Raw genomic sequence first — 26,180 nt, forward strand, 5'->3', positions numbered from 1 at the left:
ACGTGCAAAGCCCATTCACAAGCTAAATTTATAGTATGGCGATTCAATGTCAGGAGTTGGCATTGAAGAAATAAACGGTGCTAGGTGTAGATAAAGCTAAGATATAATTCATGTGTTTGCATTGTTAGCATTTAATTTAAAACACACTTTACCTTTATTTTTCAGGTATTAGTGCATTATTTCATAGGGGTGTGGTATGTTAGGTAAATTAGACATAGGTCGACAGTGTTCAGGTCGACCACTATTGGTCAACAGTAAGTAGGTCGACATGATTCTAGGTCGACAGGGACTCTAGGTCGACATGTGCTTACACCAGGCATGTCAAAAGAGCGGCCCAGGCCGCATGCGGCCCCTAACTCATCCTTTTGTGGGCCGCGGGCAGAGGTACTTTTGCGGAACATTGGCAGGTGTTAAATAGGGCTGGAACGGCTCGCCTACTGTGAGGTTGCCCCACTGTGCTCATGTCTGCTACAGGAGTGGAGGCTGAATTCTGAGTGGGCTTACTGAATCTTTTGCTACAGTATTTTATGTTCATACGCTGGTTTTCACAGTTTGCTTACAAATATCAGACTGTGGTGCAGGATATTTATTCTGATATCACCTATTAGGGGACTGATGCAGCAGGCAGGGAAATTACATACAGAGAGGGGGGATAATGTGTTATAATGTGTGATATATATTATTAGTGATGGAATAAAGGGGGCACATCCTGCAGGGAACGAAGGCTACATGATATATAATAATTGCATATAAGACTTTTTTATTTTCTTGCAGCCCACACAAGACTTAGACCTTGATTATTCGGCCCAGTTGGGATTTTGAGTTTGACATGCCTGGCTTACACCATAAAACACTGTATTAAATGTCCAGTCTTTTCTATATAGTGTGCAGTCATTTGTGCCATTCAATTGTAGAAAGAAATATGGCCATTTAGCATTTATAAATTCTGTTCCACTGTTTTAATCAAAGGTGAGCAGAAGGATTTCAAGGTAATATATCAATAGCGTTCTAACTTTAATTGTCCATAGTAAAACCGGTGGATACCCTTAGGGAACACACAATGAAAAGACTGCCATAACCTGTTTCTGAAACTATGATTTATTATGTTACAATTACAGTAATACTCTTGTCATAAGATGAAAAAATGCTTCAATTACTACAAGAGGAAAAATGTTAAGTAGCAATTAATTGAAGGGATTGCTGTTCTGTTAAGTTGGACAGTCTTTGTTTTCCTGAACTGTAACTGAGCTAGTTATAGTATTTAATTAAAGGTGATAGTCCCTCACCTGGGAGTTGCTCAGCTCTATCCATAGCACTATAGATCCGATTCAGCACCTCCAATGGAAAGCTGGAAAGCTGCTGTGTTTAATCTCTGCTGCTATGGAAAGATCCAAGCAACATAGGTTATCAGCAGCGGTATCACAAAGTACAACAGTGTATTATTATTGGGAATGAAGAGGATTTAGTACATGTGTCATTTTAAAAGGAAAACCAGTTTAGTAGACAATATGAGTTTGTATGGTTTACTAGCCTGACAAAATAAAATTAATTGTATGGTATGAATTATATATAACATGTTTAAATCTCATGGCAGCAAAATAATTCAGAGCAAAGGCAAGTTAACGTAAACTTTTAAATATAGCAAAAATCTTTTTTGTAACTAGATAGTCATCTTTTCAAATATGTTCACCAAGTTAGGACTTCCCGGTAGTAACTTAACAGAGATACAGGGCCAGATGTAATAGCGTCCAAGCTCGCCGCATGTGCGGGTTGCCAGCCAAATGCGGACATTTTGTTTTTAAAGGGGCAATCATTTACAGGCATGGATTTGCTTTGTAAATCACTACCCTTCTAAGGAAACATTTGAGTTTGGCCGGCATCCCGCATGTCCTATTACATCCAGCCCACAGTATCAAGCATTTAGCTCTGCCCTGTGTTTGTCAAGACACAAAAGAAACTACAGAATCATTTTAGTTATTTTATGCTATGAAATCAATTACAGCAACTGGGGATGATTTTTATTTTATTTTTATAGAATATTTTATTAGGTAAGGCAGAAAATGGTTACACCAAATGGAATAAACAGCATAAATATCGCAGAACCTTGAGCAAAACATTGTTGGCAATTGTATACTGAAGTTAATGGGCAATAGATATCCACAAAAATCAGTAAAGGTGTAACATGTCAAAATATTGAAATAGAATATAACATTTCATCTATTTGAAGAAGAGTACACTGGTTAACAATCCGAACAGTGTATAACAGATTAAAAGAGAAAGCATACAGAATTTAAAGGATTGTGTAAAGAGAGAAACAAAAGAGTAGAAAGACTTTAAAGAGGGAAAGAAAGAGAAAGAGGGGATGAAGGGGGGAACGGGGAGACGAGAGTCGGCAGTTATAGAGTCGAAGAGATAGAGGTAAGACAGAAAGGAGGGGTAGCCAGTCGAGGTGTAAGCGCTACATTAGAGTAGTTCAGTAATCTATAAGGTGAGATCAAATGGTTGTCAAGGGAGGTTCGGCTTCATTGTAGACGGTCCAAGGTGACCAGACGCAAACAAATTGAGTCGGGGTATCATGAATAAATGAGGAGATTCGCTTCAGTCTATATGTTGACCAGATGGCACTAATGGTAGCAGGGAAGGGAGGAGGGGCGGCAGATTTCCACTGTGCTGCAATTTGACATTTAGCGGTATTAAGTATGTGGTTAATCAATTTGTGTGTGGGTCGTGAAAGGTTGGGGATCGGTCTAGCTAACAGAGAGTAAAAAGGAGAAGAGGGCATGTCAAAATTGGTGAAGTTTTTAATTAATTTGTGTATTTCCTTCCAATATTGGTTTATGCTAGGGCATGTCCACAAAATGTGTAATAAAGACCCCCTCTGGCCACATTGTCGCCAGCAGAGATCCGAAGCGTTAGAGTAAATAACACGGAGTTGGGTCGGGACTAAATACCAGCGAGTATAGAGCTTATAAGCATTTTCTTTAATACGTACTGATATTGAGCATTTCGATATTGCTAGCATAATTTGAGGCCATTCATTAGGAGTAAGAACCACCCCAGTGTCATGTTCCCAGGCCAACTCATGAGTTTCTTTAGGGGGTTGATTGTAGGATTGTAGAAAATCGATAAATTGATGAAATTAGTCCTTTAGATAGTTGGTGTGAGCAACTGGGGATGATTAAAACAGTGTTAAAACACTCTATAACACTGAAAAATTAATCCATGGGTATATCCTGTTCAAGTACTGTATTGTAGCTTTGGGCTGGTTTATAAAGTCTCAACCCTGTTTCTTGTTTGGTACAGTAATATCACATTTGATATCCATCAATTGCATTCCATGATTAAGTCTGATCTCTTGAGATGGCCCCAAGTCAATGACAAACTATGAAAGAGTTTGAAGCCATACAATTTCCAATTTGCTCAAATATTTCAAGCCTCTCTAATAATATTACAAAAAAAAGGAATGAACTCAAAGAGATCAAACAGGTATATTATGACGTATATGTACCAACATTTAACAGAATTTATCCAGGTAGGAATCCCATGAGATCACTTCTTAGTTGGTGGTGCTCCCACGAGTCAGAATATTACAGTGGTAATAGAGGACAGAAAAGAAGACTCTTTTTTAGGGGCACTCTTTATTTATAATTTATTAAAAATATTATATTTTATTGATATGCATTAAAAAAGGGGATTTAGGTGTGCCATTTTGAGTTCATAGACAACACAAACATTAAACAATAATTAGACAGAGAAAATGGAATCCCAATCAGTCATTTCAAGTAGCCAAAGGGCTGTGTCTAAGAAATAATTATCGGTCCAAAGATTGGTGAACATACAGCAGTACAGATAAGTGTGCTATGTTTAGTAAGGCACACACAGTAAGTAGCACATGTGGATGTGTATTCATAGACAAAATATATACAAATGTCAGCCTATGTAAACAGTGATTTCCATTTTTTGGGGAATAAATTTGTCCTGTTAATCATTTATTGCATATGGCTACATTTTTTAACATAACATCAAAGTAGTGCTAGTAATTGTAGGCGAAAATATAGACTTAGGACAATAGTAAATCAATATAAATACATATAGGCAAAAATTAGAAACAATCTTCAGGTATCACAAATATTACCTGTGTATGCCTATACACTGTTAATTAAGTATTACAATTTGTCCAAGTGTTGTGGAGCATACGGCAAATTTAACTAATCACTGGTGGTGTGTTTTAGGATTAATGTAGATATATTTATGTATGGAGGAGGCAAAGACTCATATTCACCTCCACTTCTACTGTCCTCCCGTATGTCCTAAAGGACAGTGAACGTGAGGATGAGAGCCAGAGGTGAGAGAGTATAGAGCAGGGGAAGGATCTACTGCTGTGGGGCGGCCAGCACTGATACCCCTGTTGGTAAGTAACCAGCGCAGGGGAGTCAAATGGGTACCACCCAGTAAGAGTCCCTCAGAGTTAGGTGGTGAATGTGAGAATCGGATATATACTGTTAATAAAGGTAACCTCTAGTAGCAGAAAATTCAGACAGTTTAAATAATAGGGGTTTGTAGACAGTAAGCTCTGGTATCTCACAAATGTGTTACCAAGACACACTGATATAGCCATCATCTGCATATAAGACAGAACAGTATATAGGCATACACAGATATTATTTGTGATACCTGAAGATGGGGGCTAATTCAGACCTGATCGTAGATGTGCTAAATTTAGCACACCTACGATCAGCTTTCCTGACATGCAGGGGGACGCCCAGCACAGGGCTAGTCCGCCCCACATGTCAGGCCCTGCCCCGTCGCACAAGTACAAAAGCATCGCACGGCGGCAATGCCTTTATACTGGAAGAGCAGCTCCCAGTCAGCGCAGCTCCTGCACGCTGGCAGAGAGCTACCCGTCGCTTTGAAGGTCGCAGTGGCAGCGTGTGACATCACGCAGCTGCCGGGGCCCGCCCTCCCAACGGTCCGGGCATGCCTGCGTTGCCCGGACCGCGCCCTCTAAATGGCGGCCAAACGCACCTGGCCGGCCCGCCCCCTCCTGCCCAGCGACCGCCTCTGCCTGTCAATAAGGCAGAGGCAATCACAGGGCTGAGACAGCCGTCGGCTGTCTGGCATGCATCGGCGCTGGTGTCCATCAGCTCCATGCAGCACTACAATAAAGAAACGCTACATAAACTACAACTCCCATCAGCCCTTGCTGCCAGAGCTCACAGCAGCAAGGGCTGATGGGAGCTGTAGTTTATGCAGTTTATTGTGGTACTGTGCAGAGCTGCCGGACACCAGCGCAAATAACACTGGCTGCCGCTGCTGCCTGCTTGCGTAGTGCAGTGGCTCTCACTTTGTTTTAGCACAAGACCCCTCCAATACAAGGTACAGATGTTGTTGTGTATCCCCTATCTGGTCATATTTCACACCACGCCAAACCATTTCTGCCATCTTAACAAAATAGCATACTACTGTCAGGAACCTCTTCAGTTTCTACACTACGATTAGGAGTATCTTCTTCATGTTTCCTCTTCAAACTGCCGCTTTTTAGGCACTTATCTTTGACAAAATGTTTACAAAGACTAGCATGTAAAAGTCTCTATAGCAGGTTCCTCTGACCCATAGAACTGTTCAACTGTCTGTCGATCCTGTGGTGATACGTCATCAGTGTGGTAATAGGAATATTCTGGAGTGATGCATTGGTGCAATAGATTGTACCTTATCAGTGGCGGAATGGTTAGTGATGCTACATACATTTTATTTCATACATATAAATTTAGGGCTGCCAATATTATTTTTCTGTCATTACACATGTTTAACGTGCACACCTTGGTGGATCTTTCAGGTTCTACAGTTAATGTTAATTAACATGTTAATAAGGGGCTCAAGTGTATGGCATAATGAATATAAGGGTTACTACTGTGTGGTGTAACATGAATAATGGACGTTATTGTGTGGTGCAATACAGTATGTATATGGGGCACTACTGTGTGGTGTCATTTGAATTGGGGATATTTTTTTTTGGCACGCGCACATTCCCTATTTCAAGTATGGGGGGCCGCCAGTCCCTTACTTTGCCAGGGGTGCTCAGATCCCTAGATACACCCCTGGATACAGGATACAAGTAACTAGATAGATGAAACCAGGAACATTGGAGCACAGGCAGCAAACACAATGCTCTAGCACAGGTCTGCCTTACTATTTTTTTTTCAATATTGCTAGTAGACATTATTGTTCAGCTGATATTAGTCATATATTACATGCATCTTCACATGTATGTTTATGTGCTTAGCGCCCCCCCCCCCCCCCCTCCCTCATCCTGCACTAGGTAGTCGGCGCTGCCTCACAGGTCTGCAGCTACCACTGGTTATCAGCAAACAGCAGTGGCATATGAACTAATTATTGTAGGTAACAAACATAACTTTTGCGACTCACTGTTCATTGCTTTTTATTGTTATTATTCACATTTTTCCTTTAAAAAGTTCTGACTACAAATATTCAGTACTTGCAAATAAACAAAGAGTAATGGAATAGTGGTACCATTATTTTTTTTTATTTTTTTAGCTCAAAAGGTTCAGGTACAAATACACGGAAGCCAAGCTGAGAGCAATGTTGCTGGTAATACAGTGGATTCCGGAGAGAAGAAAACACCAACGTTTGATGAAGGTTAGTCATTGTGTCACCTTATTAATGACGTGAAACGGGGAAATTTGGATCCGCACGAGCCAGGATAGAACAATACTGGTGAATAAATGTAATGAAAGCCAAAGTTTTGACTGTTGCTGTTAATACTAAACAGTGCTAGGTTTGGTGGTGCTCCTGCCAATTTTGTAGATGTAATGCAGAGCCACTTCCAATGTGTATGATGGGTTATAGGTAATGCAGATCCATTCCACATGTAACTGATGGGTTGGAGGTAATGCAGAGCTATTCCACATGTAACTAATAGGTTGGAGGTAATGCAGAGCCATTCCACATGTAACTGATGGGTTGAAGGTAATGCAGAGCCATTTCAAATGTATATGATCGGTTATAGGTTATGCAGAGCCATTTTTATAAGTAGCTGATGTACTGCAGGTAATGCAGAGCCATTTCCAATGTATATGATGGGCTAGAGGTAATGCAGAGCCATTCCACAAGTGACTGATGGGTTGGAGGTAATGTAGTGCCATTTCACTTTTGACTGATGGGCTAGAGGTAATACAGAGCCATTTCAAATGTATATGATGGGTTATAGGTAATGCAGAGCCATTTTTCTAAGTAGCTGATGTGCTGCAGGTAATGCAGAGCCATTTCCAATGTATATGATGGGCTAGAGGTAATGCAGAGCCATTCCACAAGTGACTGATGGGCTAGAGGTAATGCAGAGCCATTTCCAATGTATGTGATGGGTTATAGTTAATGCAGTGCCATTCCACATGTAAATGATGGGCTAGAGGTAATGCAGAGCCATTCCACGTGTAACTGATGGGCTAGAGGTAATGCAGAGCCATTTCCAATGTATATCATGGGTTATAGGTAACGCAGAGCCATTCCATATTCAACTGATAGGCTAGAGATAATGCAGAGCCATTCCACATGTAACTGATGGGCCAGAGGTAATGCAGAGCCATTTCCAATGTATATGATGGGTTATAGGTAATGCAGAGCCATTCCACATGTAATTGATGGGCCAGAGGTAATGCAGAGCCATTCCATATGTAACTGATGGGTTAGAGGTAATGTAGAGCCATTCCACATGTAACTGATGGGCCAGAGGTAATGCAGAGGCATTTCCAATGTATATGATGGGTTATAGGTAATGCAGAGCCATTCCACATGTAACTGATGGGTTGGAGGTAATGCAGTGCCATTTCCAATGTATATGATGGGTTATAGGTAATGCAGAGCCATTCCACATGTAACTGATGGGCCAGAGGTAATGCAAAGCCATTTCCAATGTATATGACGGGTTATAGGTAATGCAGAGCCATTCCACATGTAAATTATGGGTTATAGGTAATGCAGAGCCATTCCACATGTAACTGATGGGTTGGAGGTCATTCAGAGCCATTTCAAATGTAAACAGAAAGCTCCTAGTTATAAAGTAAACACAGATTCTGCAGTATCATTTACATAAATCCCAGCCCCAGTTGAGTTTATCATCTATATTCCGACCTTGCCACATGTACACACACGCTTATGCACTATGGTAAAACATTTTGTTAGAAGCTTATCACCCTGTCAGTATGTTTTTGGATTGTGGGAGAAAACTGGAGTACGTACTGTAGATAAAACCCATACAAACATTGAGAGAACACACAAGCCTCACAGATAGGGTGGGAATCAAACTTAAGATCTCTGCTCTGTGAGGCAGTAAGCTAGCCATTGCTGAGGCAGTAAGCTTGCCATTGCGTCACTTCACATATACATACAGACACAGTGATTGTATAGGTATGTGTTCACTGATAATTACAGACAGGCCCTACAAGTGGTAATCAGGTAACTTAAATCATACTTTGGCTGTCCTAACTATGCTAACCAAAATTCCTTAAATTTTATTCAATGGATATATACACTGCTCAAAAAAATAAAGGGAACACTAAAATAACACATCCTAGATCTGAATGAATGAAATATTCTTATTAAATACTTTGTTCTTTACATAGTTAAATGTGCTGACAACAAAATCACACAAAAAATTATCAATGGAAATCAAATTTATTAACCCATGGAGGTCTGGATTTGGAGTCTCACTCAAAATTAAACTGGAAAAACACACTACAGGCTGATCCAACTTTGATGTAATGTCCTTAAAACAAGTCAAAATGAGGCTCAGTAGTGTCTGTGGCCTCCTCGTGCCTGTATGACCTCCCTACAATGCCTGGGCATGCTCCTGATGAGGTGGCGGATGGTCTCCTGAGGGATCTCCTCCCAGACCTTGACTAAAGCATCCGCCAACTCCTGGACAGTCTGTGGTGCAACGTGGCATTGGTGGATGGAGCGAGACATGATGTCCCAGATGTGCTCAATTGGATTCAGTTCTGGGGAACGGGCGGGCCAGTCCATAGCATCAATGCCTTCATCTTGCAGGAACTGCTGACACACTCCAGCCACATGAGGTCTAGCATTGTCTTGCATTAGGAGGAACCCAGGGCCAATTGCACCAGCATATGGTCTCACAAGGGGTTTGAGGATCTCATCTCGGTACCTAATGGCAGTCAGGCTACCTCTGGTGAGCACATGGAGGGCTGTGCGGCCCCCCAAAGAAATGCCACTCCACACCATTACTGACCCACTGCCAAACCGGTCATGCTGGAGGATGTTGCAGGCAGCAGAACGTTCTCCTTGGCATCTCCAGACTCTGTCACGTCTGTCACATGTGCTCAGTGAGAACCTGCTTTCATCTGTGAAGAGCACAGGGCACCAGTGGCGAATTTGCCAATCTTGGTGTTCTCTGGCAAATGCCAAATGTCCTGCACGGTGTTGGGCTGTAAGCACAACCCCCACTTGTGGGCGTCGGGCCCTCATACCACCCTCATGGAATCTGTTTCTGATCGTTTGAGTAGACACATGCACAATTGTGGCTTGCTGGAGGTCATTTTGCAGGGCTCTGGCAGTGCTCCTCCTGTTCCTCCTTGCACAAGGGCGGAGGTAGCGGGCCTGCTGCTGGGTTGTAGCCCTCCTATGGCCTCCTCCACATCTCCTGATGTACTGGCCTGTCTCCTGGTAGCGCCTCCATGCTCTGGACACTACGCTGACAGACACAGCAAACCTTCTTGCCACAGCTCGCATTGATGTGCCATCCTGGATGAGCTGCACTGCCTGAGCCACTTGTGTGGGTTGTAGGGAGGTCATACAGGCACGTGGAGGCCACAGACACTACTGAGCCTCATTTTGACTTGTTTTAAGGACATTACATCAAAGTTGGATCAGCCTGTAGTGTGTTTTTCCACTATAATTTTGAAGGTGACTCCAAATCCAGACCTCCGTGGGTTAATAAATTTGATTTCCATTGATAATTTTTGTGTGATTTTGTTGTCAGCACATTCAACTATGTAAAGAACAAAGTATTTAATAAGAATATTTCATTCATTCAGATCTAGGATGTGTTATTTTAGTGTTCCCTTTATGTTTTTGAGCAGTGTATATATATATCTATATCAAATAACGTGATAAGACTTTACATGTTGTAGTTTCTGTGATAGGGCTAATTAGTCAGCTTGAAGCGGGATGATTGCCTAGAAACTGGGGGACAGCGGACTCACCTCCTATGATGCATCCGCTGTTCACTGCAGGCCAGAAGGCCCCCTTTTCGATGTCACGATTTTTAGCCTTTAGGAAGATAGAGACATTTTTTTTGGTAATGTAACCAAAGGAACGATACACAGGACTTTTACTTTGCAAAGTAAATAAATATAAATAAAATTCTTTGAAAGTATGTGTGAATAAATAAATTATACTGGGTTTTAGTAGTAAACCTAAATAACATTTGTAAAACCTAATTCATTCTAAAACCTACACTTGATTTGAGTTTTTCCATAGAGATGCTATGTGCAAAAACTTTGCTTTTTTAAAGCCAATTACAAAAAGAAGTAAATGATTATTTGGCCACTGGGGGCAGGGCTGTAACTAGGTATGTATGGAGTGTGCCACTACACACAGCACTGCAGGGTAGGGGGCGCTGCTGGTGGCACTTGTCAATTATCTGTTTTAATTTCAGTTGTAGCTTCCCCTCGTTTTTGAAGTCCAGCATCTCCTGACCGCCCTATCTGCGTTCCCCACCCGTTCCATTGCTAATATCCATACAACATTTATGAACTTAACTTGAGAGTTCTAGTTATTCAGTCACACTGTCCTTTATTCAGGGGCAGATTGGGATTGAAAACCAGTAAAGGAAATTAATGGAAGCAGCTCTAATGGGATGGGGGGGAGTGGGGGGCTGATCACAGGTATGAATGGAAAGCAAAATTTTAGGGGCATGGCTTCATGGGGAAGGGGCGTGGCCACATAGTAGTGCTAATTCACATTACACCACACAGTAGTGCCGCTTATACAGATTGCACCAGGTAGAACTTCCTATACACACACTGTGCCAGGTAGAGCATGTTATACATATTGCGCCAGAGAGCACGTCTACACACATTGCACCAGGCAGAGCACATTACACACATTGCACCAGGCAGAGCATGTTATACACATTGCACCAGGTAGAGCACATTATACACATTGCACCAGGTAAAACACATTATACATATTGCACCAGGCAGATCAAGTTATACACATTGTACCAGGTAGAGCACATTATACCCTATGCGCTAGGTAGAGCACGTTATACACTTATACATACACACACATATATATATATATATATATATATATATATATATTTATAACTGCAGCAGAGCACTTATATATATATATATATATATATATATCTATCTATACATGTATACAACCAGGGCCGGTTCTAGACCTTGTGGCGCCCAGGGCGAAAGTTTCCTTTGGCACTCCTTAGGACTACTACTATATACTATATATCAGGCACACACACTACTACAGTATATCTTTGGGACTTTTACTCACTGACTATCACAGTCAGAATTGGCGGCAGCTGGCTCCTGGGTCTGCCTTGGCTGCTCTGGCTGGGGACAGGAGGCGGACATGGGGCTGGAGGCAGACTCAAGAGCGGAGCCATCAGTTGTGACTGACATCGCTGTCCTGCAAAGGGGGGCTGGTAGGGCTGCTGCGGCTGCACATGCGCTGCAGCTCCGCCGATGGACATTTTTCATCTACATTTCAGTAAATGCTGCCACGATCAGAGAAGAGTTCCGATCGCGGTAGCCGGCCGACAAGGGGGTGACGGCAGGCCACTGAGGGGGCAACCGGACCAGCCAAAAAGAATCTGGTCTGACGTCCCGGCATGCCAATCCGCCCCTGGTGACAGACACAGTGGGGCCTTTACACACACATACAGACACTCACTGGGTCTGGGGGATGAAGACATGGTAATGTAATGTGGTTTTGCGGGAGAATACTTACACTGGGTCACTGGGGTTGTGGGGGCATGGTGGCATACACTCTTGAGCAGGGGGAGCTTCCTGGGTATTTAAATCCATTTTCTTGTAGTGCTCTATGAATGTGTGTAAAATATATATAATGTGGGAAGGGGTATCATAGCATGGGCTTTTCTCTGTGATTCAGGCCACGTGCCTTATATTCCTAATGGAAAAATCCAGTAACAATTTTCTTTCTTACACAGGTCGCCTAAAACTCTAGTTAAGGCTCTAACTGGAGGCACTCATTAATCTTTAGGAACTAATGTGTTTAAGGTGGGGGGGGAGAGCTGAGTCTTTGCCCTTGTTGCACTCCTTGGATGGGCCCCTTAAACATTTAACCATGGCGCTATTTATTTACACTCCTGTGATTATTACACTAACCTGTAATCTGAAATGCCCCATCTCTGTCTTAAAATTTGGTGTTTTACAATAATGTCACATATTTTACTGCCAGTGCTCTCTTCTTTTTAAAGGTTTTATCAGCATTTTTTTTAACTATAACTGAGGAGAAACTTTCTTAAATATCTTACTTGCTTCAATCCCACCATCAATCACACATCTTCAGAGACTTGAGTAAATGTCTTCGAACACTGATAAAGAGACAAAGATAAGCCAGATAATTGTTGTCAACAATTCTCAGAGTTACTTGATGTATCACCTTATACTAATGTATTTTGTTATCGTTGTTATACATGATATGAAGGATTGCAGCAAAAACTGACTGAACAGATTTATAACCAAGAGATTAAGCTAAATCTTCTGAATCGGAATGTGGAAAACATCTCATCAAGCCTCCACGATGTACACAGAACATTATATTCTCTGGAAGGTAAAATCAATGATGCGGACAAAGGGAAAAATCTGCAGTCCTTCCTAAAAGGTAAACATACTCGACAAAAACCCAAGTCTAAATGCAACTACAGTTAAGTGAGAGTTATTTCGGGGCTGATTCAGAGGTTGGCTATACATTGATGGACATTGCAGCTTGATTGACAGGCTACGTCTGTTGGTGGTAGAACAAGAGCGACAATGGGGAGCATTTGACAAAACGGGGGTGTCTCAGCCACCAAATTGGACTTACTGGGCTATACAGCGGAGTTCTGGCAGTCATTCTGAGTCACCTTAAGATGACTCAGATGGCTGCTGTCTGTCCGAAGGAGATCCAACAGTGATCCAATGCTGCACCTTCAGACGCAGCAAGGATCATAGAAACCTGCAGTGGGTGAATTTTACACAATTAATTGCTAACGAAAATCGAAGGAAACACTCTGGCACATGAAAACAAGCAAATAAACATTTCCATCATATTCAGATCAGTGCATTTCAGTATACAAACTGTTAAACCACTGCTTAGTGTATGTATGCACACTTCTAAAACATTTACTAGATAGTAAACTCTCAAAAACCATATATCTCAGACAACTAGGATCAGCTAAGATACCTCTAGCTCTCTTTAATGCTCTACTCTCATAAAGATCCTGAACTCAAGGCAGTTTCACACTGATCACTCTCGAAAGCAACTCGCTTTTTATTCCCGCTGCTTTTGCATTATATCACACAGCCATTGCGTATAAAGACACACTGGCTGTATGATTACCATCCGCCTCTGATTCCGGCCCATAAACATAAATATGTAGCATTCTAGACGTTACAATGTTTTGACTGTTGTGGTTATTGTGATGCTTTTTCCTCCCTATATACACACCTTCTTCCTGTGGCTCATAATACAACTTATACATCTCAATGAGTAAAAATGGATTTTAAATATACCAAAGTTTCCATCAGTGATGTACTCCTTAGTTTTAAATGAAATGGTCCAACCAAAAAAACAATAAATGGATAGCAATAGGCACAGTTTTAGTTGCTGTTAGTACATCCTAGTGTTTAGTCATTTCAGATTGATCTATTTTTGCTTTTGTCGTAACTGATAGAATTATACCTTTCACCTGATCAATCATGAATATAAATGCAACTAAAGTCATTTGTATATCTTTACCAGTATCAATTTTTAGAGTTAATAACATATTGCAAGCTGAGCTATTCAACCAATGAAATTAAGACTCGCTAAATGCTGTAAATCAGATTTAAATACAACAATATCTTATTGGTAGTAACAGTACAATTGTGTAATTTGCAACATATTATATCAGGGGTAGGCAATGCCTTGCACTCCAGCTGCTGTGGACCATACATATCATAGCATTTCCTTCCACCAGTTTTAATATGCTCTCACAGCGTATGTGGCAGGGCATGCTGGAATATGTTGTTCGACACCAGCAGGAATGCCACATGTTGTCTGCCCCTGTAGTATGCAAAAAAGGTATGCCTTTGTTATTTTAAAGCACATATTATATAAGCAGAAGTATATTCTATTTAAAATTGCTATTTTTAGTTAGACTGTTAATTTTTGTTTACTTTTAGTTTTGCTTTCATGTTTAAAATTAATTCAATTTCTTTTGATAACTTTATAGTTCAATTTATCATTGTATACATAATGATGTAATAAACATTTCAGTTACTGTTGTTCTTAATACAGGTTGAGTATCCCATATCCAAATATTCCGAAATACGGAATATTCCGAAATACGGACTTTTTTGACTGAGAGTGAGATAGTGAAACCTTTGTTTTTTGATGGCTCAATGTACACAAACTTTGTTTAATACACAAAGTTATTAAAAATATTGTATTAAATGTCCTTCAGGCTGTGTGTATAAGGTGTATAGGAAACATAAATGAATTGTGTGAATGTAGACACACTTTGTTTAATGCACAAAGTTATAAAAAATATGGGCTAAAATGACCTTCAGGCTGTGTGTATAAGGTGTATATGAAACATAAATGCATTCTGTGCATAGATTTAGGTCCCATCACCATGATATCTCATTATGGTATGCAATTATTCCAAAATACGGAAAAATCCCATATCCAAAATACCTCTGGTCCCAAGCATTTTGGATAAGGGATACTCAACCTGTATATAATATATGAAGCAATTTATCAGTCATTAATAAATTGAACGTCTCTAATTTATCTGTATTCCGAGAATAAGTTTATAGTCTGCCAAATAATGTCTACAAAGGACAGGAAAACACATTTTAAAATACTTTCAAAGTTTCATTTTCTTTTTAAACAGTATAGTATATTTTACAACAGATTTTTTTTTCTTTTAGATCTGAAGACTAAAAGTATTACAGAACTAATCAAAGATATTGTTAAGGATCAGTTCACTGTACTCCAGACATCCACGAAAGAAACTGTTGCACAGCTCTATAAAAGTATATCTGAAATGTCTCTTGAAGTGGAAAGAACTAAGGAATTTGTCAAAATTTTAAATGACACAATAACTTCTACCCATGAAAAGTGTGTTCTAGAAGAAGAGAGTAAGGCAACAATGGATGATGTATTAGAGCTGAAAAACCGAGTGGAGCATCTGAAAAAAACAGCTTTTGTTTGCACTACCTCTTTTAATAAGATGGAAGAAAAACATACAGCTCTAGAAAAGGAGTTAGAGCATGAAAAATCCAGAAACAGAGACTATTTTGAGTCTCTAAATAGTACACTGAGTAAAATAAAGGAGATTCATGGCCAGTTGTTGACAGAAGAACATAATGAGCAACAAATAATTTCAGCACCAAATAATCTCATGGATGATAACCTAACTGAATATATTCTTGTTCTGCAAGGTAGATTCAAAAAACAGAATATCATGATGCTTCAGCTGTATGATGACATCAATTCACAAGACAGCAAAATCAATAACCTTACAATAACACTGGATCTTCAGAAACAATCGATTGAGAAAGCTTGTGAAGACAGATTTTCATCCTGCAAGAATGATTTTCAGAAGCAATTAAAGGGAACTAATGAGAACATGTTTGTCTTAAACAAAACTGTGTGTGATGTTGTCCTCCCTCTTGATGATAAGATTGAGAAGATGAATGAGCAAATAAGTGACTTGTGTTATGACATGGAAATACTGCAACCTCTGATAGAAAAGGGGGCTCCATTTAGCATGACGACCGAATATGAGCATAGAAATGATATAGGAGAAGTTACTGACCAGATTAAGAATATCACAGAATATCTCAATCGCTTAGGTACTAAAGTTCAGGAACTTACTAAAGGCCAGGAGGCACTTCACAGTGAAGCAGAAGATAATGAACAGATGTTTGAAAGACGCATTAATGAGTGTTTTCTAGAAGTTGAAGATGGTCTCAATAACACCATGGATATATTAAACAATGCTGTTGATTCTATTCACGATAATTTTGTGACAAAATCAACCATGTCTGACATGGAAAATGTAGTTCAGCTTTACAATAATGCTACAACTGAGAAGCTGGAGAGTGTAATGTTGGCTATTCCACTGCTGAACAAGACATTGCAGACCTTGGCCCATGGACCCAGAAGAAAACAGGATGCTGAACATAGTGTAGATTATGCTGAAGTTCCAAACATAGACTTGTTTTCAAATTTTCTTAATCTTTCACAAAGAGTAAATGATATGCAGTCCAAGCTAGAGCAATATCAGCTAAACATGACCCAGATGGAGGAAAAACTGCAACTTTCTGAGATGAGTGCAAAGAACTGCCTATCTCATGTGCAAAGTTTAGAATCCCAGGTAAATGTGTTGCTGGCTAATCAAACCACTGCTCTCAGTTCAAGAAAGGAAGAAGCTGTTCCAAAAGAAAAGCTCCAACAGGAAGTATATTCCAGAATTAAAGCACTTGAGTTTAAATCAGTACGATTTTCAACAAGCATACCACAACTGAACAAAACCGCTAATGATGCAAAAGTCTTGTGTCAAACTGTTTTTATCACTGTTAAAAAAGTCAATGAAAGTGTACCACAATTAATTAAAGCAATTCAACCAAACATTACAAGCTTACAAAGGGGTTTTGAGGAGCTAATTACTTCACTAGTGGAAATTAAAGTGGCAACAATTATGTCCAATGTAACTTCCTACATAGATAAATCTCTATCTGAAGCAACAAATAACATTGCCAAACTTCAGAAACAAATGAAGCCTCTTGTGAAGAAAACTGCTGCACCCAAAAAGGTCTCCGCTAATCCTACTGCGACTGCTATTGGCCGTAGTCAGAGAAATACAGACATTGTGCATGAAGGTGAGGATGTTTCTATTTAAAGGTCATATAAATAATTAAGATTTATGATCATAGACAATGGCAAGACATGGATGGCTCTGATTGGTCCAGTGCATCACTTGATCATCTTTAGAATGAAGGGCCTGAATCAGAGGTAGATGCAAGATGTCAGGGACAGAACCACTGCATACAAGGACGCAGTTGCCAAATCCACACAATGACTCCCATTGCAGACAGTAGCGCACATTGGCGGCACAGGTTGTGGGGCTGCTTCACAGTCTGAAATTCAGATGGGGAGCCACACCAATTGCCATTCCAAACGCTGCCAAACAGTGCAGACTCTGACTCAATGACAGTTGGTGTGGCTCCACTATTTGAATTATGGACTGCACTGCAGCCCTACCTCTGGTCACAGCACATGTGCAGTACAAACACATAGGCCAACTGCCACAAGATATCAGCATAGCATCCATCTTTGAATAAGGCCCTAAATACATTAGTTTGCCTATAACTCCCTATTAATTGACTATGGACCACTTTAGAGAACAAGTAATAACAATCCCATACAGGAGTAGATGTACAAAGCCTGGAGACTGATAAAGTGGAAAGAGATAAAGGGGGATATTTAATAAAACATAATTATCTCATAAAAGCTGGAGAATGTGATATCTATGTTCTCTGGAGATGGAGATAAATATCTCCTCTCCAGTGACCTTTGCAGCATAGTCCAAAATTCAAACAGGGGAGCCACACCAACTGCCAGTGAGTCCTGAACAGCAATGTCTGGCAGTGTTTGGGGTGGCAGTTGGTGTGGTTCCCCCATTTGAATTGTGGACTGTGCTGCAACTGCCACTGGAGAGGAGATGTTTATCTCCATTTCCAGAGAGTATAAATATCACATTGTCCAGCTTTTATGAGATAATTATGTTTTATTAAATATCGCCCATAAGAAAATTATAGTTTTTTTTTTTTTTTTTTTATTGAACAGGGCACAAATGATCACGTTTCATAAGTTATATAAAGACAATTATTTTTGTATCTTCCTCAACAGATGAATATTCTAGTTGCAGAAGCTCTCCCTGTTTTAATGGTGGAACATGTATTAATGATATGAAGGGCTTTGTGTGTGCATGCCGTCATCCATTTGCGGGAGTGAATTGTAGCCTAAAGATGTCGGATGAAAATAGCCAGTCTCTGGGCAAGTATTTTTGGAGCTGAAAATTTTGAATTATATACAGTACAGTACTGTAAATATGGTAATAAGGAACTGGTGGTGTAACTGTTTGCCCTAGACAGGGTTATGCATACATCACAACTTTAAAGGATCCTGAAGAGGGACATGGGGGTGCCCAAAATTAGGGGTGTGGCATCGTGCATAGAGGTGTGGCCTCGCAGGAAGTGCTGCAATTGTCAGCCACGCCCCAGTTTTCATCACTGTGGGGCCATGGCCAGAGCTCTGTGAGCTGCTGGCCATGCCCCCTGTCCCTCTTTCCCTGTGAATAGATGCTGTGTGACAGTGGGACAGTCCCTGAAAAATGGGACTGTCTCACCAGAATCAGGACAGTTGGGAGGTATGGATATGAAGTGATAACAGAGGCCTGGAAATATAGTATTAGACATTCGTTATAACTGAAAACGAGATTTATGGTAAGAACTTACCTTTGTTAAATCTCTTTTCTGCGAAGTACACTGGGCTCCACAAGGATATACATTGGGGTGCAGAGTAGGATCTTGATCCGAGGCACCAACAGGCTCAAAGCTTTGACTGTTCCCAGAATGCACAGTGCCGCCTCCTCTATAACCCCGCCTCCCTGCACAGGAGCTCAGTTTTTAGTTAACAAGCCCAATGCAGTAGCAGGAAAAGAGACGACAACGGTTAGTAGCCACATACACCACACTCTCACGACAGGAGAAGTGTCAGCGGCTAATGCCATACCAACCCAAAGAAGCTAAGTGCGTCAGGGTGGGCGCCTTGTGGAGCCCAGTGTACCTCGCAGAAAGAGATTTAACAAAGGTAAGTTCTTACCATAAACCTCGTTTTCTGCTGCGGGGAACACTGGGCTCCACAAGGATAGACATTGGGGATGTCCTAAAGCAGTTCCTTATGGGAGGGGACGCACTGTAGCGGGCACAAGAACCCGGCGTCCAAAGGAAGCATCCTGGGAAGCGGCAGTATCGAAGGCATAGAACCTTATGAACGTGTTCACTGAGGACCACATAGTCGCCTTGCACAATTGTTCAAGGGTCGCACCATGGCGGGCCGCCCAAGAAGGTCCAACAGACCGAGTAGAATGGGCCGTAATGTGAGCAGGAGCCGACAGACCAGCCCTCACATAAGCATGTGCAATCACCATTCTAATACATCTGGTCAAAGTCTGCTTGTGAGCAGGCCAGCCCCGTTTGTGAAATCCAAACAGTACTCTTCACATAGATACGGAGAGCCCGTACCACATCCAAAGACTTCTCTTTGGGAGACAGATCAGGAAAAACAAGTGCCGGAACCACAATCTCCTGGTTAAGGTGGAACGAGGAAACCACCTTAGGTAAAAATCCGGGACGAGTCCTAAGAACCACCCGGTCACGGTGAAATATCAGATATTGGGAACTACAGGACAAGGCACCCAAACCCGACACTCTTCTAGCTGAAGCAATAGCCAGCAGAAACACCACCTTAAGGGAAAGCCACTTAAGATCAGCTGAACTAAGAGGTTCAAACGGAGACTCTTGTAACGCCTCCAAAACCACCGACAAGTCCCAAGGAGCCACAGGCGGGACATAGGGAGGTTGGATACGCAACACACCCTGAGTAAAGGTATGCACATCAGGTAAGGTCGCAATTTTTCTCTGAAACCACACCGACAAGGCAGAAATATGAACCTTGAGGGAGGCCAGACGTAGGCCTAAGTCCAGGCCCTGCTGAAGAAAAGCCAACAACTTGGCTATACTAAACTTGGAAGCGTCATAATCGTTAGATGCACACCAAACAAAGTAAGAATGCCAGACCCTATAGTAAATCCGAGCCGAAGCCGGTTTCCGGGCCTGCAACATAGTTTGAATGACCGCCTTAGAAAACCCTTTAGCCCTTAAGACGGAAGCTTCAAGAGCCACGTCGTCAAAGATAGCCGGGCTAGGTCCTGGTAGACACAGGGGCCCTGAACGAGGAGGTCTGTGCATTGTGGAAGTAGAATTGGACGCTCTGATGATAGGCCTTGCAGGTCTGAGAACCAGTGACGTCTGGGCCACGCTGGAGCTATGAGAAGCAGAATTCCTTTTTCTTGCTTGAACTTCCGAATTACCCTGGGCAGGAGTGACACCGGAGGGAACACGTATGGCAGCCGAAACCTCCACGGCACCGCCAGCGCATCCACGAATGCTGCTTGAGGATCCCTTGTCCTTGCTCCGAAGACCGGAACCTTGTGATTGTGTCGAGATGCCATCAGATCTACGTCTGGAAGACCCCACTTTTCCACTAGGAGTTGAAACACTTCTGGATGGAGGCCCCACTCGCCGGCATGCACGTCCTGATGACTGAGAAAGTCCACTTCCCAATTCAGGACTCCCGGAATGAAGATTGCCGATTTGGCCAGTAGATGGCGTTCCGCCCAATGTAGAATCCGTGAGACTTCCTTCATTGCCAGACGGCTTCGAGTGCCGCCTTGATGATTTATGTAAGCCACTGTGGTGGCGTTGTCCGACTGCACTTGAACTGGACGGTTCTGAATTAAATGCTGGGCTAGGTTCAATGAATTGAAGACTGCCCGCAATTCCAGAATGTTGATTGAGAGGAGGGACTCCTCCTTGGTCCACCGACCCTGAAGGGAGTGTTGCTCCAGCACCGCGCCCCAACCTCTTAGACTGGCATCTGTCGTCAACAGGACCCAGTTGGATATCCAGAAGGGACGGCCCCTGCACAATTGTTGGTCCTGGAGCCACCAGAGCAGCGACAGACGGACCTCCAGAGTCAATGAGATCATTTGAGACCTGATCTGGTGAGGCAGGCCGTCCCACTTGGCTAGAATCAATCAGCCTCTGGAGGGGGCGAGAATGGAATTGAGCATACTCCACCATGTTGAATGCTGATACCATGAGGCCCAGCACCTGCATCGCCAAATGTATCGACACTTGCGGACGAGAAAGGAAGCAAGGAATCCTGTCCTGTAGCTTCAGGACTTTCTCCTGACACAAGAACAACCTCTGGTTGTGAGTGTCCAATAGCACTCCCAGATGCACCATGCTCTGAGCAGGGATCAGGGAGGATTTCTTCCAGTTGATGAGCCACCCGTGGGCTTGTAGAAACTGGACCGTCATATCTAGATGACGTAGGAGAAGTTCTGGGGAATTTGCCAGGATTAACAAGTCATCCAGATACGGCAGTATCCTGACCCCTTGACGGCGGAGTACCACCGTAATCACCGCCATGACTTTGGTGAAGACTCGCGGAGCCGTTGTTAAACCAAAAGGCAATGCCCGAAACTGGTAATGGAGGTTGCCAATAGCAAACCTCAGGTATTGCTGATGTGACGCTGCTATAGGAATATGCAGGTAAGCATCCTGTATATCCAGAGAGACCATGTAGTCCCCAGGTTTCAAGGCCAGAACTATAGAGCGAAACCTTCACAAACCTGTTCAATGCCTTGAGGTTGAGTATGGGCCGGGAGGACCCATTCGGTTTCAGGACTAGAAACATCGGAGAATAGTACCCCCGGCCCTTCTGCGCAAGAGGCACCTGTACTACAACTCCTGTATTCAGAGGGGTCTGTACCACCGAATGCAGAGTGTTTGCCTTTGTCTGGGCCAACGGGACGTCTGTCTGGCAAAATCGATGAGGGGGTCGGTTTTTGAAGGCTATGGCGTAACCTCGAGTGACGACTTCCCGTACCCAGGCATCTGAAGTGGTCTTCAACCATTCCTGGGTATACCCTTGAAGCCGGCCCCCCACCCTGGGATCCCCCAGGGGGAGGCCCGCCCCGTCATGCGGCAGGCTTATCGGCCTTGGAAGCTGTCTGACGGGCCGCCCATGCTCTTTTTGGCTTTGGCTTACCAGGTTTGGAAGTGCGGGCCTGCTTGTTGTACGCCTGACCTTTTCCTTTACCTGAAGGACGAAAGGGGCGAAAGGAAGTACCTTTAGCCTTCGACACAGAAGGAGCGGTACTTGGCAGACAAGCAGTTTTGGCAGTAGCCAAGTCAGCCACTATCTTATTTAAGTCCTCCCCAAACAGAATATCTCTCTTGAAAGGGAGTACCTCCAGGGTTTTTCTAGAGTCCAGATCCACAGACCAGGATCTCAGCCACAATATCCGGCGAGCCAGGACTGACGTAGTAGAGGCCTTGGCTGCCAGGATACCGGCATCAGAAGCCGCCTCTTTAATATAGCGAGAAGCTGTGACAATATATGACAAGCATTGTCTAGCATGGTCAGAATAGATTTCAGCTTCCAACTCCAAGGCCCATGCTTCAATAGCCTCTGCAGCCCATGTAGCTGCAATAGTGGGCCTTTGTGCAGCACCCGCGAGGGTGTAAATCGCTTTCAGACAACCCTCCACATGTTTATCCGTAGGCTCTTTTAGAGACGTGATGGTAGTGACAGGTAGAGCTGAGGAAACCACCATCCTAGCCACATCTGAGTGTACTGGAGGAGTCGTTTCCCAATTCTTAGACCGCTCTGGTGCGAGGGGATAGTGAGCCAGCATCTTCTTTTGAGGTACAAACTTTTTACCCGGGTTTTCCCAGGGTTCCTGACGTATATCCACTAGGTGATCAGAGTGAGGTAAAACTTGTTTAACCACCTTCTGACGCTTGAACCTATCTAATTTCTTAGGAGGGACGGATGGCTCGGGATCATCCGTAATCTGTAGAATTAACTTAATAGCCTTCAAAAGATAAGGAACATCCACATGTGAACTACCCTCCCCATCAGCAGTATCTGAGTCAGAACCTGTGGGGTCAGTGTAAGTGCCGTCTTCATCAGACAAGGTGTCAGTGACAGCAGTGGATTGTGAGGAGACAAGCGCTCGCTTAGAGGACCCCTTGGGCTTAGGCGAGCGATGGTCAACTTCTTCAATTGAGCAGATAAATCATCCACGGCGGGTTAGCTGCAGGGACCACATACGGTTGTACCGGCATGGGGGTCCCATAGGGGGTGTTAGTTTATTAACTAGCGTATGTAGAAGCATGGAAAAAGCGGCCCACGGTGGGTCATTATGTACCTCCGTTGCCACAGTCCCACTGGGGGGCAAGGAGCCCCCAGAACCAGATCCCACAGCTGCTATATTCTCCTCATAGGGATCTGTGGCTTCAGCAACACCGCCAGTGGGTTCAGCCCCAGAACCGTTACCCTCAGAAGCAGACATGATATAACTTGCAGTATCAGGTAACACAGTACAATTGGCAGCAGCACAATACCCCTTACCCAAACCCCTGCGCAGTGTAGTCAGCACTAACAGAGATAAAGGAGAGATATGGTGACTAAATCACAGAGAAAAATACGTATTAAAGTATATCTTTGTGATAATCCGATATCAATATAAAACCTGACGCACCAAGCCCCCTCAGGTTATAGAATATAGGGATAGCAAGTTGAGTGAAAGACACGAAATGGACACCACTCAGCTATCTAGAGCACACACAGATAGTCACAGTTTGTACAATGCAGAGGTTATTACTAACAATAATACTGCACTGGACTAGCTTATATATATAGCTATATAGTCAATAGATATAACACTGCACAGTAAGAACTGGATGTATATCACAGGGTAATTGTACTAGAAAACCCTGACTAAATGCACTCTTTCTTAACTAGCACTATCTAAAAAGGCAGGTAGAATACTTAAGTGTCATGTAAAGTCACAGCACTGACAATCAGGCGGCTTTACACAGGAGGATTTGCCCAAGCAGTCCCAGGAACAGTGAAGCTGAGAGATAATGGCGCCCAGACACTGACAGGGAGTGAGCGAGAGACAGATATGCAGCTCCAGGGCGGGAACAATTGCGGGAAATGGCGCCCTGGGGCTGGGGGAGGGGCTTCAGGTCTAAGCCTTATCCCCCTGCTGGCAAAACCACCGGGTACTGTGGGCTATTGAAAATGGTTTAGAGAGAAAACCTGACCTGCACCCATGCCCTGGTAATCTAGTGGGAGTGCCTGTACTGCCACAGTGTCCATTGCCAGCGAGCGCGGCCCGCCTCCCACTGACCGCGCCGTATCGCGATAAAGACCGGGTCCCGCAAGCGGGACCCACTCACCACCTCCCAAAGCGCGGCCACGCGATCCCGGAGAGCCCCCGTCATGTAGAAAACCGGAGCCTCCTGCTGTAGTTACCCGGCAACCAGGGCTCGGGAGTGTACAGCGCCGTTGGGGAGAGCTGGAGCTGCAGCAGTGAATGTCTTCTGACATTTACCACCGCTGCTGCCCTTGTAGTCTTCACTTTTTTCTTCAAAAAAAAGCTCTTTTAGGGCTGCCTGGAGCAGCCCCTCTGTTATGTGCCTGCTTACTGCAGCACCAACTACAAAATTTAGCTCCTGTGCAGGGAGGCGGGGTTATAGAGGAGGCGGCGCTGTGCATTCTGGGAACAGTCAAAGCTTTGAGCCTGTTGGTGCCTCAGATCAAGATCCTACTCTACACCCCAATGTCTATCCTTGTGGAGCCCAGTGTACCCCGCAGCAGAAAGACGGATTATTCTGTAGAAAAGATTGATCATACCAGCCAATCCAGTTCAAGCTTTTCATTTTGTAGATTCATCATTCCTGACACTACATAGATCAGATAGATTTCCTGGATCAATTACCCTAGCACTGTTAACCCCCCCCCCCCCCCCCCCTCTCCCTCCTCTCCCCCACCCCCCAAAAAAAGCAATGGTTGATAGATGCTGCATCTTGTAAGAAGGGCATCCAATCCATCTAGTAAATTATTTTAGTGAAATTGCTGTTTTCAAGGTGCGTAAAAGGTGACCCTGACCAGACAAATCAGTAATTGCTTTCATTTTCAACACTATACTGGAAAATATCGTACTACACAAGCTGTAGAATATGATTGGCTGCAGTGGCTAGTACAGTATCTTTGCTATTACTTGAGCAACATTTTTCAAAGATTCCCCCAAAGTGTGTGACATGGTGATCGCCGGGTACAGATAGACGCTATGAAGGGAGCAAGCACTGTGCATAGTTGCAATTGATATCAATAGTGCAGCACATGCAAGCAGAGGTGCCAAGAGAGGGGCAAGAGCCCTGGTACATGTATCCACCTCCACATCCCCTCCTGTCCATCCATGAGCCACTAAGAGCCTCCACTCTGCCTCTACCAGACAGCAGGATAATTTTTACTTGCTGCCCACCAATCCCAAAGCCCGAAGGGAGTATAATGAAATCTGTTCATTGGCTGCTAGGGCAGTCGGGATCCTGGGGGTCACAACACCGATGCTGGAATCCTGACAGAGGGTGATGGGATCCCGCTGTCGGGATCATGCAGTCGGGATCCCGTCCGCTGGCACATAGTACTGTATGTATCCCTTTATACCAATTTTGTTTTCCCAGATTAAGCTACAGTAGTAAACTGATTATTAGGCACACCCCTATCTGAAATTCAGTAAAAAATGTAAATAAAGATGCTGGAGGATTGAAATAACAAAATGATTTTTCTCACTATGTACTGATGATGTGCCCTGACTACTAAACCGGCATCAATAGATGGCATTATGATTGCATCTATTCTTTCACAGACTGACAATTCTGCTCAGTGCTTTTCAGAGAAAGGTTTTTGAATTTATAATCTCAATTTGTGGCGCCTATAAAACAGGAAGTTGAGATAGCTTTCCAAGGTCACACATCAGTTTGCTGAACAAATAGTCTCAGTAAATCTAAGCCTACAGTATAGGAACAACTTGGATGACACTACAATTATTTAATACACTGAATTCAGTTCAATATAACAAAGGTCATTCAATGAACAGTACTGTTTAAATTTGCTACTGATAAATCTAGCCTAACATTTTCAATGGTCACATTACATAGCAGAAGTCGTTTATAAATACTGACACATTTCATGTAATT

At 43.0% G+C, this 26,180-nt stretch overlaps 1 protein-coding gene across 1 annotated transcript in view; it reads left to right on the top strand.

Annotated features, from left to right (window-relative positions):
- Positions 1 to 26,180, top strand: part of MMRN1 (multimerin 1) — a 150,140-nt gene that overhangs the window by 120,738 nt on the left and 3,222 nt on the right. The window contains exons 4-7 of the mRNA XM_063917280.1: positions 6,556 to 6,657; positions 12,733 to 12,909; positions 15,201 to 17,156; positions 18,187 to 18,333. Of these exons, the coding sequence (XP_063773350.1) occupies positions 6,556 to 6,657; positions 12,733 to 12,909; positions 15,201 to 17,156; positions 18,187 to 18,333 (2,382 nt within the window). The remainder of the gene's footprint in view (positions 1 to 6,555; positions 6,658 to 12,732; positions 12,910 to 15,200; positions 17,157 to 18,186; positions 18,334 to 26,180) is intronic.

The sequence above is a fragment of the Pseudophryne corroboree genome, chromosome 1 (genome assembly GCF_028390025.1).
Source record: "Pseudophryne corroboree isolate aPseCor3 chromosome 1, aPseCor3.hap2, whole genome shotgun sequence".
Taxonomy (NCBI): Eukaryota; Metazoa; Chordata; class Amphibia; order Anura; family Myobatrachidae; genus Pseudophryne; species Pseudophryne corroboree.